We start from the raw sequence: 16,635 nt of genomic DNA on the forward strand, positions 1-16,635 counted from the left end.
ATACGCCCCAAATCCTTGCCAAAGCCATCCTTCCGTGCTCAGGGAATAATGGTCCAGTTTTCTGGGAGAGGAGCCACAGATGAGGCCAAGCATTATGGAATGCACTAAGCAAACTAGGACTGCTGAGGGACTCATCTTAAACACTCACATGATGCTGTGGCTCTGTGGTGTAGACAAGCATTTGAGAAGTTATAATTCAACCAGTGCTGGGTTGTAAGGAATTCTTACTGGAATTTTTGTAAGATTACTTACAATATTTAGTCTGCTACTGAACTACTTTTATTGACCCAACTCGTCAAACAGGGAGATTTGAACAAGATAATCTTATACCATATTGATGGAAAAACTCACAGAGAAAGGAAATGTGTCCCATTACATTATGTTAGGGTTTCCCAAACAAGGGTTTGTGAAGGAATTTCAGGGAGTATCTAAGTTCATGAAAAATGTATAGTTTTTTGCAATGGGAATTGAATAATTTCGACTGTAACTGTACACACACACACAAACAATATTGGCATTACCTTGTTTGCAAGATGTCTAGTGTTCAGAAGGTCCAGATTTATGACCATCTGTTGGACAGCAGCAAGTCTTTCTGATTGAGTTTAGAGGAAAAAGTCACAGCTAACACTTGTTTGGACTGAGCTTGTTTTGTCTGCTTAGGAGTTTTGAACCAAAATCAAGAATCCAATAAGTTCTGATATCTTTAGCAAACACAAACTCAGCATTCACATTCATCTCAGAGGTAATCGCTCAAGTTCTACATGTTGCTTTGGAAGCGCATGGCCTGGTTTCTGCCATCTTTTCTTCATTGTCACATGGGTTCAGAACATTGTTTTGAGCCAATCACCAGAGTCCTAATTGTCATGTGACTAATCACTCCATATTTGAACTCCTAAAACACTGTTAAGATTCCTATACATCTACTATAATGTCATGATGACATATACTTTTTATTATAGACTAATTTTATTTCGAAAGATAAGTGCGCCAGGAGAACTGTAGGAATTGAGTTGTCCTCGGTGGTTCGGTGGCAGCAGTACCGTCGCTAAAGTAAAAGGTTACCGGTTCTATTCCAACTTGTTGTTGCGGTTTTATACTCTGTTGTGATTTCAGACTCGGTTTCAAAAGATAAATGTACCAGGAGAACTGTCAAAATCGTGTTGTCTTCAGTGGCTCAATGGTAGCGCTACCGTCACTGAAGCGAAAGGTTTCCGGTTCTATTCCAGCTTGTTGTTGCGGTTTTATACTCTGTTGTGATTTCAGACTCCGTTTTAAAAGATAAATGTACCAGGAGAACTGGCCGAACTGTGCAGGTGCTGGTGGCGCAGTGGTTGAGTCATGGTATCACCTTCCCAAGGTCCATGGTTCCAGCCTGGGTCAGGTGTCTGCACACCCAGAAAACCAAAGGGGGGGGTAGTGTGTGTGTGTCCCCCCCCCGAGGTTTCGGAGTGCCTGTCGCTGTGGTTATGCTGCGTCGCGCTTATGATTTGCTACGTTTAATAATATAATAAATAAAAACCTTAATTATTTAAAAACCTTTTTTTGGGGGGGGGGGGGGGGGGGGGGGGGGGGGATGATTTGGAATGTGACTTTTTTCTTTTTTAAATTTTGGATTTTGACTTTTGACTTTTTTCTTCTTTTTTTTTGACTTTTTTGACTTTAGAAATTTAGTTGTTAAAAGTAACTGTTACTTAGTTACTTTTAAACTAAGTTACTTTTAAGTTACTTTTAAACTTAGTTACTTTTAGTTACTTAGTTACTTTTAGTTACTTAGTTACTTTTAACAACTTTTAAAAGTAACTATTACTAAGTAACTTTTAAAAGTACCTAAGTACTTACATAAAAGAAATAAGTAAAATAAATAAAAGTAACTATTACTTAGTTACTTTTAAAAGTTACTAAGTAATAGTTACTTTTAAAAGTTGTTAAAAGTAACTGTTACTTAGTTACTTTTAAACTAAGTTACTTTTAAGTTACTTTTAAACTTAGTTACTTTTAGTTACTTGGTTACTTTTAAAAGTAACTAAGAATAGTTACTTTTAACAACTTTTTTTAAAAAGTAACTATTACTAAGTAACTTTTAAAAGTAACTTAGTAATAGTTACTTTTAAAAGTTAGTTTTAAAAAGGTTTTTTAAAGGTAACTTCTACTTTTAAAAGTTTTTTAAAAGTAACTAAGTAATAGTTACTTTTACTGATTTTAGCAACTAAATTTCTAAAACAAAAGTGAAAGTAAAATTGAAAACAAAGTAAAAACTAAAAGTAAAAATGCAAATAAAAAAGTGAAAGCAAAAGTAAAAAAAAGAAAAAGAAAAAGGTTTTAAAATATTTAAGGTTTCTATTTATTATATTATTAAATGTAGCAAATCATAAGCGCAAAGCAGCATAACCGCAGCGACGGGCACTCCGAAACCTCGGACACACACACACACACACACACACACACACACACACACACACACACACACACACACACACACACACACACACACACACACACACACTCACACACACACACTACCTGTGTGAACTTCCGACAGTTCTCCTTGCTAGTCTAGTTAACTCGCTCTAGTTAAGTTAGTTAGTTTAATTTGTTTATTAGCAATTTAGTCATTGCTAAACTTAACAAACTAAGCCTTATTTACACACTTTACCTATTAAACACTCACTATGTTTAAACTGTTAAATAGAAGTCAGTTTATCAAAATGTATAAATTTATAATTCAAAATGTATTGTTTATAATTGTGTCTGTGATTAAAGATCAACTGATGGAAAGAACCCAGATCTTTATGCAAGAAATACCTCAAGAGTTCATTCAAGCCTCTCTTTATGATGTTCAGCAGGCAGTTTACATGATAATGTTGTGTTTTATATTCTCTCGATGTTGAGTTGTGGGTTCCCATCGTTTTCTTTTTGAAAAGCAAGTGATGGGAACTTAAATGGGTGGGGAAGGGACAAGGAGTGAACATTTTTATATAGTTAATATTAGAGTCCCCTGAAGAACTGTCCAAAAAAACCACTTTATGATTTGTTGAATTTTGCAACTTAAAAGAAAAAGTAAAACATACACATGTTGAGCATGAAGTACACATGAAATACATGTGTTTATGTGCCATGCCATGCACCTTATTCTGTATCAAGACACAATTTTTATTGGACAATAGAGTAGAAACTTCTTGTACAGAGGAGTTTATTACAGAACATTACTTTTGACAAATCATATAAAGGGAAATGTTTTTAACACCAAACTGCATGATCCTGAAACTCTTGTTGTAAGCCCTGAGACTGAAACCTCCATCAAGACATTAAAAAGCCAAGCTTCGGCCAATGAGAAGAACGTTCTGCACATTAACCTGATATGCAGGTTTGCATCTGAGGACTAAGCTGAAGCACAGAAACACTGCCTGCACATAAGACGGTCAGAAAGCAGCATTTTAGCCATCGATTTTCAGATCCTTGGCCACGAGCATCGCTGTGACGGGGTGCATTGCTCCACGGTGCTCCTTAAAAGTCTTCACTGCCTCGTCGCTGTACTTGGAGAAGTTGTAAACTTCCCTAAAAGGAAAAGAGAGAGAGAAGAGTCAGCAAGTGCACTTTTGAAATGGTCTTGAAGAGTCTCGACAGTTAAAAACAGAAGTTTAGTCAATGTTTTGTTGCTCATGTCAGCAAGGAAATTACAAAACTTTCTGTAACATCCTGTTCCTTTTGGTCCATTTTCAACAACTGACCCTACTTATTGCTGTTGCTGTCTTTGGTCCAATCATGGACTTCTCAGAACAAATGAATGAATTTACTTAAAGAGCGGGCGAGTGAATTTCATTCTGCCCTGTTCGGTAGCCATCTTCATCGCCAGGGGAACAGCTTCCTCCCAGTGTGCCCTCACACAGACACGCAACCACCTGCATAAACACAAACAATTTGACATGAAATACTGAAATATGTGATAATCAGATAATTTAAAGAAACAGGTCTGATGTTTACCTGAAGCGAACCTCTGAGTTTTTAACACTGTTCAGCTGGTAGACCTCCTGCATCTTCTTCACATGGGACAGAGGAAGCGGCTCCTGATACAGGCAATGCACAGAGGAAACACACAGACACGTTACAAGACCACTTCTGCTTTCTGTTCCTCTCTGTCTTTTGATCTGAAGTGCTAAAAGTGTTTGATATGGTACAGCATGACTTATTCTGCATCAACATAATGGGGAATCACAGACTAAATTAGATCTTTAAATTTAATTTTTTAAAAGTTAAAAATGTAATTTAATCCATAATATACATCATAGTAATAAACAGGTAAACAGGTTTACATTTAAAATGTAAGATTTTATGTGTGGTTTTATAGATACACTACTGGTCAAAAGTTTTAGATCGGTAAGATTTTTTATGTTTTTAAAAGAAGTCTCTTCACCAAGGCTGCATTAATTTGATAAAAAAAAAAAACAGTAATATTGTGAAATATTATGACAATTTAAAATGACTGTTTTCTATTTTAATACATTTTAAAATGTAATTTATTCCCGTGATCAAAGCTGAATTTTCAGCATCATTACTCCAGTCTTCAGTGTCACATGATCCTTCAGAAATAATTTTAATATGCTGATTTTATGCTCAAAAAACATTATTATTATCAATGTTGAAAACAGTTGTGTACAATTTTCTTTCAAAATTCTTTGCTGAATAGAAAGTTCAAAAGAACAGCATTTATTTTAAATAGAATATTTTCTAACATTATAAATGTCTTTACTGTAACTTTTGATCAGTTTAACTCATCCTTGATGAATAAAAGTATTGATTTATTTTATTTCTTTCTCCCCAAAATAAAATGTATTATTCTTACTGACCCCAAACTTTTGAACGGTAGTGTTTAATGTTACAAAAGCTTTAGATTTCAGATAAATGCTGTTCTTTTGAACTTTCTATTCATCATAGCATCATGAAATAAAAATATAAAAAACTGTTTTCAACATTGATAATAATCATAAATGTTTCTTGAGCATCAAATCATCATATTAGAGTGATTTGTGAAGGATCATGTGACACTGAAGACTGGAGTAATGATGCTGAAAATTCAGCTTTGATCACAGGAATAAATTACACTTTACTGTATATTCACATAGAAAACAGCTAATCAAATCAAATTTGATCAAAAATCAGCTATTCTTTAATCAAACAAATGAAGCCTTGGTGAGCAGAAGATGCTTCTTTTAAAAACATTAAAAAATCTTACTGATCTAAAACTTTTGACCGGTAGTGTATGTGATTTTCTCTTGCAGATTCAAGACAAAACAGGATGCAAACAAGATATTGTGGTTCCTAGACATGATCAGGTCCCAGTTTTAACTTGTTTAGTACCTCTTGGAGTAACAGAGCCACAAACTCAATGAGTTGAGGAGAGTTTAATTGCTTCACATCTGCCTCAGTGAAACTCGTAAGGTCCCCTTCTTTTGCCTAAAATGCACGAACACACAGAGAAAGAGGAAGAGAAGGGTTTGTAATGTAATTGAATTTAGATGTAATTTAGAGAAGCTTGAAAACTTAAAGTCTTTGGTGTAGTTGGGTAGGAAATGTTTTTCATAAACACTTTTTGACTGAAAACACTGGTTGAACTCTCTTCACATCCGGATAGCAATCAATAATAGAAGTTGTCTAGATATAAAAAAAATAAAAATAAACTGTACATATATCTTTTGTGGAAGTCTCAGGACCATAAAATGCAATGTTTAAATCCTGCCTGTAAACATATTTCCATACCTCAACACACCCTGCTCTCACAGACACCGCACGCCATCAGCACGTTTCATAAGACAGTTTACAGTTCCTTCTGAACCAAAACAACGAGCTTATGCTGCGTTCATGCCATAATTAATAGATTGACAATAATTAGTTATAAAAATTTATAATTAATTAACAACCCTTGACAGTCTACTCGGAGCTGTTCATGTCCTCGGACTCAGAATCATGCGTTTCTATGTCAACACTATCAACGGCGAAATGAATCTGCAGGAGTCAGGTGATACAAGTCAGAGCTCGAAGTTGTTTCTGTTCATTATTTTTGTAATGTTATGTGCTTTGAGACACGAGCTAGTTTAACGCCGTCTCTTGTGACGCTTTGCAGACTCTGCTCTGGCTGTGCGCGTTCATGTGTTTTGAAGGAGGTCTGGCTTTGGAGACGCTCTGAAGGGAGGGTGGGATCTTATGCTTTCAAAGCTAGCTTTCTATTGCAAGCCTCTGGGAAGTTGCCTACCCTACCTTTAACAGGAGAAAGACTCACCTTCACCCATCTCTGGCACAGAGCAGTGCAGGCATCGGCCATAGTGGTGTCATACCTGTGCACAAAGAGGACACAAACACATTTTTTTGTGGACTTTCCAGAGACATAATGATTTTTAATGATTTCTGGTATTGCTATCCATGGGGGGGGGGGACATTTTGTCCCCACAACATAGGGAATACCTGAACCTATGCACACACACACACACACACACACACACACACACGCTCTGCTGCTCACTGTGGTTTGACGGGGGGCATTCCTGGTGTGTGCATCCATCCATTCCAGTCCACTTTATTCAAGATGTCCACCTGACAAGAGACAAATAGACAAATGGAATGTAACATCCAATAGAATCTTATTTGATTTTCACAGGATATTAGTTTGATCCCATCATGAATAATTCTAAATGATGAGACACATTCCATTAGCAGTCTTTTTTTTTTTTTACAAAAACCTGGTACAAATATATGAGTATGTGTTTTCCTACTTTATCCAGCTTTACTGCATCAAAAATTATGCATGTATATATTCAATTACATACTAGTGTATTAGTTCTCACCTTGTCTTTGAAGTAAGTGAACAGATAGTTCTTCCATTCCTCTGTGGTTACACTGCCATAAGCAAACAGCTGAATGTAAGACTTCACGAATCCCATGAAGACCTCTATAATTAAAGGCAGAGAAAGCTTGTTTTTCCTTTCATTTATTTTGTTTAAATATTCTATTATATATTCTATATATATACACACACAATATTAACATATAATAATTTAATAAATATAGTGATTAGGATTTCTGCAGCAGAATTACGAAACAACAGTCTGCGCAAAACAGCAGTGTTTTGTAAGCTGCAGTGTTAACTCTTGTCTTAAAGTAGTTTTGGCACATTAAACTGGAAGAGGAGAGAGTATTTTGTGTGTGTACCTGGACCTCCCATCAGTTCCTCCAGATGATAAAGCAGAGCGAATCCTTTCTCGTAGGGCACAGAGGAGAAGGCTTCGTCCGTGTTCACCTCATGCAGATTTGGGACCAGGTTTGTGAGGACATTATTCGCCCCAAACTGCTTCACCTACAAAATGATACAACAGTGTATTACTTTACCAGTAAATTGCAACAGGAATTTGCAAAATAGACATTAATCTTATGTCTCAAAAACAAAATTGCAAGGTCACCAATATAGTCGACAGCACATGCATGTAAAGATTTTTTTTTTTTTTTTTTTAAACAGTAATTCTCTGTGAGGATCAGATAACTATTCAGCATCTCTGCTGGGTCAGCAGATCAGAACATCATGTATGTGGGATATCTATCGGCATAAGCCGAGAACATGTTAATATTTGTCCATTTTTCTGTATGTGTGACTCACAGACTCTTGAAGTTCTTTCCATCCTCCGATGCCTTTAAACTGCCTGAGCTGTTCACTCTCCATACACCTGGCAATCATTCTCTCGATATACACCGTATGACCCTCGTTCAACCTGCAGAGAGAGTTCACTTGTTACAGATTAAAGGGGTCATATATTATAGAAAACAGGATCTAGCCTAGGGCTAGATGATTAATCGAAAAGTAATCAAAACCTAAATTCAGAATGTCTCGGACAACACCCTGAAGCCAGATCACTTTTGCTTGCGTCCTCACGAAAGTTTGTCAATTGTATGTGTTTTCCAGTTTGAACATTCAAGCGAGTTTAGACGATCGGATGTGTATCATTATATTGAACTAATGCGCTGATATATTGTGGCACACGAACACTTACAGACACTCGCACAGAGAAACATTCAGGTGTGTGAATAAGATTTTGATTTTAGGTCATATCGTCCAGCCGTAGCCATTTTGAAATAAAATAGTTCAGCGTACTTTGGAACAATGTTCTATTACAACCAAAAGAACATCACGGGGGGTGGAGACTGGGGGCATATTTTACATATTCTGATATTTACATATGCAGGGAAAGTTCAATGTGTCGAACTGACCAGAAATGCTCCCAGGTCCTATTGGTCACCAGGTTCCCAGTCCAGCTGTGGGAAATCTCATGAGCGATGACCTGCAGCAAAACCATAAGCACAGACCATGTTCACATTAGCAGAAGATAAGTGGCTTAGAACAAATGCTCATTAACCTAAAAATGGTTTTAATTTGAAAAGAAGAAAGAAAACTGCACACAGATGACTTACACCAGCAAGGGACCTGTCTCCCGCCTGAAAAAGAGCACAAGAATGATGTAACAAACACTTTTGTAACATTACAAATGCATTTACTGAACTTTTAATTTAATTGAATGTGTCTATTTTAAAAAACACTTTTGAGCAATAGTGCATGCAATATTTTAATACATTTCTCTCCACTTTATAAATTTCGCGTGCAGCTGAAGTAGAACTAGACCACATGTAGAACCCTCATTGACTGTGGTTGATGACCTGTTACTTTTTGGCTTTGCATGTCTGTGTGGATGCATCTACTAACTGCAGAAGTATACAGAGGTACAAGTGCATACAGAACATGTATAAAGGGGAATTATACAGACCAGTACGGTAGGGGTGACGAATGTCAGGCAAGGGTTCTCCATGCCCCCGTATGGAAAAGAAGGAGGCATCACCAGGAGATCATACTGGCCCCACACATAAGGCCCTGCCAGACTCTCAGCCGTCTTCAACATGGTCTCAGTCTAATGAAGCATAAGAGTAAAGAGTGTGTCTTCATCTGTTAACCACATCAGATAGCAAATGCAAGTCGAGTGTGTGTGGTTTCTAAGTTAAGTAGATAGTGAGCGCCTTTACATGCAAGTTCTTAATACGATTATGCTTAATAAGCTAATAATGCATGTGGCCATGGAAACGCCTTAAAAGTGCAATAAGTGATTTCTGAGTAACATTGTTGATATGTTGCCCATTGTTGCCCTAAAATGCACGAAGATGCAATGCAAGAGTGGATGTACTTCACCGCTTCATAGCTGAAGCAAAGCACTTTTTAATCAACGTTTCTCAGAAATCTGCACATTTAACCTGTTTTCTTTATCGGAGTAAAGTCATAAGCATCGGAGTAAATCGCCATAAGCGTTCCACTGGCATGTAAACATGTAAATCTGCGTTCGGTCGGCTTATTGAAGTGCGTGATATGAAACAGGAAAGTGTAGAAGTGGCTCAGTCAAAACACTGCTTCTTTATTTAACATCACATCTCACAGTGGAATACCTGGGCTCAAATACACGCATGATTAGGTTTACCAGGGTATACCTTGATTTTTTTTAAGAAAGTCTTGTGAACGCAGTTTACTTATGTCGCCAGGTTATTGGTTTGCATGTAAACCAGGACAATGACTTAATTCAATAGGCTGTTTTTTGGGAGTTATCAGCATATGCATGTAAACGTGTTCAATGTATTAATCACTATCTCTTCATGTGCTGAAAACCCAGAATCCTCATCTCACCTCTGAAAACTCAAACGCTGCCTCATCCATATACTCCTTCTCAGACCAAACTCTGGACCGGGGACCGATTTCCCTGAAAGCCACAAGCAATGATTATTTACACCTGATATGGAAGCCGTGCACAGTTCGCAAAATGAAAATGAAAAAATAATGGGCTTCTGAGAAGCGGATGCTTTCTTCAGGCCACAGGCTGGTGTGATGTTCGAGGTGTTAAGTAAAATAAGTGAGAAAAATGTGTTTGCCCACATTGAAAAATGCTTAAAATGCATATTCAAGTCAATTTACAATGTAGGTCTACACTACACCAAATGCCACCCTTTTAAGGCCCTTAAAATTGCACCTTATTGTTCTTTTAAGACATCTATATCTAAATGGCCTCTTATGATTGGCTAACCTCTTTGGATGTGAAATAGGTAACCACAACTAAATGCTGAACACTGAATATGTAAACTTGGTGGTCATATGCAAATATAAGCATGGTGACATCAAAACCATGACAAAAAAAAAGAAAGAAGATGAGGGGAAGAACAACAGGAAAATGATCACCTGCTTTCCAAAGCGCCAACTACAATGGCAATGAGGTAAGATGGCATGGCGACCTGCGAGAAAGAAATCGACATTTTTCATTTTTGATATATATTTTGAGATCTATTTTAATTTGGAAACCAACTCTCCATTGAAGAAGAGGAAGAGGCACTGACCGGCTGTCTGAAGCGATAGATAACCCGGCTGCTGTCGCTCAGATCTGGTTCCTGGCCATCATGCAACGCACTCATCAAAGCCACCAGCTCTTTGGGGACAGACACCTGAGAAACAGTCAAATGTACCCCGTGTTATTGGCAGAACAACTGTGGATTTTAACTGTAAACAAACTGTTTAATTTTGTTTAGATTGTGGCAAGCACTTCATTGCTGCGCCATTGAGTGTATGATTAGTTCTTTGAGCTTTTCATGCACGTTACCTTGGCATAATATGTGTGCTTCACTGATGGAGTGTCCTGACAAGGCACCATGGTCCTACAGTGAGTGGCCTGTTTTGAATAGACAGAGTAAATGAAAAAAGTAAGAGAAAATGGAAAACAATCATACAATGGTTTAAAACTAAACATTTGAAATTGAGTGAATTTATATGGAACAGAAACAAAAAAAAAGGGAAAATCCCATGTAGTTTCCTTATAAACTGACAACCACAACTCTAAAATATCAGACGAAAATACTGGAAAGTTTTCGGACTAAAAATATTATTATAAACAGTGTTATTTCAGTATTATTGACCCTGTTTACACCTGGTATTAAGAGTGTTTTGGTCGATCGGATCACAAGTGACAATCCCGTTTACACATGGTGTTTTAATCCGTCTCTTTTGTCCACTTTCAACCACTTCTGTCCTGATTTCTTCGAGGGGAGGGTCTATGGGAGGGTAAATGTATGGGTTTTTTCAGATCTTTCGATCTAATGAACGAAATAAGCTCACGCAATTTACATATGAACGTGGAAGGAGACGACGGAAAAACAAACAGAAATCCGCAGCTTTAGTTTCTGCTGTGAAAGCTGCAAGAACTTGCTTCCCATAATCTTTACGCATTAGTTCAGGAGACGAAGAGTAGACGGTCTCCTGTGGCTGTTTGAACACATTCGACCACATGAGCGTTCACACTACTTCTGGAAGTGGTCAAAAGTAGACGAGCTCAAAACAGTTTAGAGCCCTTTTTTTTTTTTTGTAGATCAAGTTAAACTGAATGAAAATTAGAAATGTTTAAATAAGCTTTAATAAAATAGTTTTAAGTTTTTATATATTTTTTTTTTTGGTAACACTTTACAATAAGGTTCATTAGTTAACATGAATTAACTTCCTTAGTTAACATGAACAATACTTCTTCAGCATTTATTAAATCTTAGTTAATATTATTAATTAACATTAACTAATGTTATTAAAATCAAAGGTTGTATTTGTTAACATTAGTTAATGCACTTTGAACTAAGATGAACAAACAATGAACAGCTGGATTTTTATTAACTAACATCAACAAAGATGAATAAATACTGTAACAACAGTTTTGCTCATTGTTCGTTCATGTTAATTAATGCATTAACTAATGTTAACTAATAAACCTTATTGTAAAGTGTTACCATTTTATTTTATTTCATTTTTTTTTTATGGTTTTAGTTTTAGCACTGTACTTTAATTAAACGCACACTTCTAATCAAACAAACACTTGGTGGAGATAGTTTAAAAAAAGGTTTTTATATATATATATATATATATATATATATATATATATATATATATATATATATATATATATAGTAGATCTACAAATTATAATGTCAAATGGGTTGTGGAATGGCTCTTGATAGACATTTCGTGATAAACTTGTGAAGCAGAAGAACAATGTAACACTTTGGGTTGTATTGCAAGATTGCACAAATGATAATATTTCAAGTAAACTGCACCCATCTTCACATACACACACACAGGGTGGTGGTGGACAGACGAGAGATGGTGAGGAGGTACCTGGCACTGGCTGAAAAGGTATGGCTGTTTCTTCCCAGCAGTCTGTTTGGGGGACAGCCACTGCAGAGCTGTGGCACTCGGAGACGTCTCATATTCAATCTCCACAATCACGTGCTGCCCACTGAACACACACACACAGATAATTGCAATACAACTTAAAATAAAGAGGAAAAACTTTGCGCTGAATTTAATAGGGCTGTCAGAGTTAATATGTGACCCTGGATCACAAAACCAGTCATAAGTCGCACGGGTATATTTGTGGCAATAGCCAACAATACATTGTATGGGTCAAAATTATCGATTTTTCTTTTATGCAAAAAATCATTAGGATATTAAGTAAAGATCATGATCCATGAAGATATTTTGTACATTTCCTACCTTAAATATAAATAAAAAATAATAATAATTTGTGAGTGAATGCAGCACAATTGCCAACAGAAATGGACAAGTTTAAAGGTGATTTGTTTAGATTTTTTTGCACCCTCATATTCCAGATGTTCAAATAGCTGTATCTCGACCAAATATTCCTATCTTAACAAACCATACATTAATGGAAAGCTTATTTATTCAGATTTCAGATAATATATCCATCTCAAAAATAATCTTAAAAAAATACCCATAAGACTGGTTTTGTGGTCCAGGGTCACATATGATAATATCTAAAATTAATTATATACATTTTAAGTCTAAAAAAAAAAAACAGTCATTGACTGCAGGAAGTTGCAAATCCCTGTATATACATTTGATACACTAAATTAATTCTTTGCATTTTTTTTTGTATTACATTTACTTAAATATTAATTACATAATAATTCCATATTTTTTCCCTTTGAGGAATTATTTTTTTTTTTGGTCAGATTTAGCTCACAACTTTGTTCACAAAGTATTGCGTGCATTTGAATGCGTGTTTAAAGCCGCATTTATGTTGGCAACGAAAATCATATCGGAAATAACTTGCAAAAAAACAGGAATCTCTTACAATACAGAACAAGTTTGTGGCTTTACCGGGACAGTTCAAAAGGCAGGGTGATCTCCAAAGGGGATCCTTTAAATTTATGCTGGGCTCCCAATGCAAACTGTGCAGCCTGGCCATTTGCAGAAACCTTAAAGATCTTCAGGTCCTTTGAGTCCAAAGTCTAGAAAGATAGCGAGAGAGAGAGAACAGAGTGTATGCCTTTATCTGTTAAAAAAATATGACATTTAATGATATAATAACACAAACTGTCCATTTACTTTCTGCTTACAGAACACCTGAATAGTATATCTGCATACAGAGCATTATACAGACTGAATATTTTGGCAATGCCTTGCATGCCTTTTGGGATTTGATGGTAGATATTATACTGTGCATGTCACATCTTGTTAAAACGAGCCACGGGAATCCATTTCTCATATTTGGTTGCATTGCACAACCCTGAAATGCAAAATCCATGAAAATTCAATTAGCAGTTATACAAGTACATATTTATCTGAAAGCTTCTGGCAAGTTGCACCTGTCTGTCAAACTCAGATAAAAGGTCCATTAATGTGATCTGACAGCTCCTGAAATCAAAGTTCAGCCAGGTGAGGTGAGGTGCAGTAAACCAGGTACACAGTCCGTGACTTAATACACCTCATCAATGAAGACATATATTTGACATAATTGGTAATGTGACCATCAAAGCATATGCGCATGCATTTACAGAAGATGATGGTTGAATAAATGTATCAAATTCATAAACAAGAAACTTTGAATGCAAGTCATCAGGTTACGTGACGGATGATATCATCATTACTGTATCAAGTTCAGGTAAATATGTAACCTAGTCCTGATCTACTGTTACTGTATGACAGACAGCTTTGACATGTAGCGCTAAATAACTAGTATCTATTTTAATTACTAGTATTACTAATTCAATAGCGACTAGCGGCTTTTTCGGGTTGACTAGTAAACATCTATTAGATATTCCACTTAATAAGAATGAATCAAAGCAACAAATGCATAATAAAATCATACAGCACACTGAATCTTACTCATGCAGATGTGTGTATGTGACTTGCAGTGATTAAGGCAAGCAAACAGAATCATGAAAACTGTACCAGAGAAGAGAATTTATCCTCCAGAACTTCCACAGTCAGGGCGACTTTCCCTTTGAGCACATGCCTTTCAAAGTCAACATGGTAAATGAGATTTAAGTGCTTGGTAGAGCACTTGGAGATGGAGGAGAACGAGCTGGGGTCTGACACAGGAGCCATGGCTGAGACAGAGAACAGTCAGCTCGCGCTGCCACTAGAGTTTTAACCATAGAAAGTCACGTGATTAACGGCCGGGCCGTTTAACTGCATTATTGGAGTTGTAGTTTTATATCCTGCTCTGCAAGAACGATTAACTACTGTCCTCTAGCGGCTGAGGGTGTTTGTACAACAACAACAAAAAGCGTCAGCAGGGTCGTTGTATTATAGGTATACGGTGAATAATTTAATACGTTTTTAAAAGATTGGAGTAGGCCTATCTGTGGAGAAAAAAACTTTATTTTATAGTGTCCTTGTTATACGTTACATGTAGTTACTGTAGTGATAACTACAAATTACGCATAATTACATGCAACTAATCCCAAACCAAACTCTAATCCTAACCCTAACCCTACATGTAGTAAGTACATGTAGATAATTATTATTACACAGTAGGCCTACTTAAATGCATAATTACACTGGCACACCTTAAAATAAAGTGTAACGCAATCTTACAACTGGTTACTTTTTTAAGGAAAATTATATTTTCTAGATCATAATGCCATTTTTAATATTACTTTTATAATTATTATTAATATCTCAACATGAATTTTAACTTTTTTTAAGAATTTTAAGATTATTATTATTATTATTTGCTTTAAACAAAACAATACATTAACTATTCAAGTTTATTATTATTATTATTATTATTAACTGTTAAAAGATTGACGGCCGTCGGTTTTTGTAATGACGTGTACATGCGCTTGTTGTAATGTCTTCATCCTCCACTAGATGGCAGATTATGAACAGACATTTTTAAAACAGGGTACTTGCTAAGATCATAATTGTTTTCATATGCCCCTTACAATCTCATGTGTGAACATCTCAAGTGGACAGATTCCGGCCTATTGATTAATATCAGCTCTCAGCTAAATTAAAGCATCAGTTAAAAAAAAAACGGATTCGTACTAAATAATTTAAAGAAGAGGTTAAGAGACTCTCTCTCTCTCTCTCTCTCTCTCTCTCTCTCTCTCTCTCTGTGTGTGTGTGTGTGTGTGTGTGTGTGTGTGTGTGTGTGTGTGTGTGTGTGTGTGTGTGTGTGTGTGTGTGTGTGTGTGTGTGTGTGTGTGTGTGTGTGTGTGTGTGTGTGTGTGTGTGTGTGTGTGTGTGTGTGTTTTTTGAAGGATCCGGCTTCCTGTCAGTGGATATCCCTCCAGGAAATCGAAAGATGGTTCCACCCCCCTGTGGAGCCCCATGCCACTCATTTACTGAGAGAGAGAGAGAGAGAGAGAGAGAGAGAGAGAGAGAGAGAGAGAGAGAGATATATTTGTTGTACAGATATACTGTTTACTTTTATGGGCCTATGCATTTCATACATGTTATGCTATATTCCTTATTTGCACTGTTGTAAGTTGTATTAAACATCATGCTGCAGTGCATGTCTTTTGTTATGCCAATAAAGCATACTTGGCAACTGATTTTTTATTTAGTTTGTTTAGCGGTCTGTCCGCATGTCTGTTTGTAACGTCTCCATGCTGTATAAGCAAATATGCTTAGACTTAATGCAAACTAAAAAATGTATATATACAAAAAAGTGGATATTTGTGGGAAATAACCTTACATTGCTTTTTGAAAGTGGGCTGACAGTACAACTTGTAACCCATTACTGTTCTGCAGACATAATCATATCCCCAGGCAGTACATATTAAAAGATATTAATTTAGCTTGAGATGCTACGATGTAAAAGCTGATGTAAAAAAAATGAAAAAAAGAAAAGATGTAAAACTTGAACAAAGATTTTGTCTGACAGTATGTTTAAAGTAGGCTACAACAAAAATTTGGAAATCACTATGAAAAGTATAAAGCCACCCATTTCATAAAATGACCTATATTCTCTTTAAGAATTTATTATTTTTTTCTCTCCCAGATTTAGTTTTGAGCACATTTTCAAGCAATTTGATCCCCAAACGTCAGAATCAGACACACACTCTCTCTCTCTCTCTCACACACACACACACAAACACACGCACACGTTTTGTGAGGACTTGATTTTTATCCCCTTATACTAACCCTACCCCTAAACCTACCAATCACACTCAAACTCAGTATGATTTATAAGCTGTTTTTCTCATGGGGGCCAATAAAATGTCTCCACAAGGACAAGGATTTTGGATATTGCCATCTTTGTGGGGACATAATGTAGGGTC

The 16,635-nt window shown here is 36.3% G+C and overlaps 1 protein-coding gene across 2 annotated transcripts; it reads right to left on the reverse strand.

Moving 5' to 3' along the window:
- Window positions 1–3,173: 3,173 nt before the first annotated feature.
- On the reverse strand, window positions 3,174–14,483 carry lta4h (leukotriene A4 hydrolase). 2 transcript variants are annotated; one of them, XM_082168407.1, is made up of 19 exons: window positions 14,297–14,483; window positions 13,223–13,353; window positions 12,218–12,338; window positions 10,669–10,733; window positions 10,405–10,513; window positions 10,250–10,302; window positions 9,704–9,776; window positions 8,802–8,942; window positions 8,452–8,475; window positions 8,251–8,321; window positions 7,643–7,754; window positions 7,201–7,345; window positions 6,837–6,940; window positions 6,515–6,585; window positions 6,275–6,329; window positions 5,356–5,451; window positions 3,982–4,064; window positions 3,795–3,899; window positions 3,174–3,555 (listed from the first exon to the last, which is right to left on the reverse strand). In XM_082168407.1, the coding sequence occupies exons 1-19, from the start codon at window positions 14,450–14,452 to the stop codon at window positions 3,435–3,437; spliced, it is 1,836 nt and encodes a 611-aa protein (XP_082024533.1). In that variant the 5' UTR covers window positions 14,453–14,483; the 3' UTR covers window positions 3,174–3,434. The 2 variants fall into 2 exon arrangements, with proteins under 2 accessions (XP_082024533.1, XP_082024532.1); XM_082168406.1 differs by having other exon boundaries at window positions 10,405–10,509; window positions 10,665–10,733.
- Window positions 14,484–16,635: the final 2,152 nt, after the last annotated feature.

The sequence above is a fragment of the Leuciscus leuciscus genome, assembly GCF_965113295.1.
Source record: "Leuciscus leuciscus genome assembly, chromosome: 4".
NCBI classification, from domain to species: Eukaryota; Metazoa; Chordata; class Actinopteri; order Cypriniformes; family Leuciscidae; genus Leuciscus; species Leuciscus leuciscus.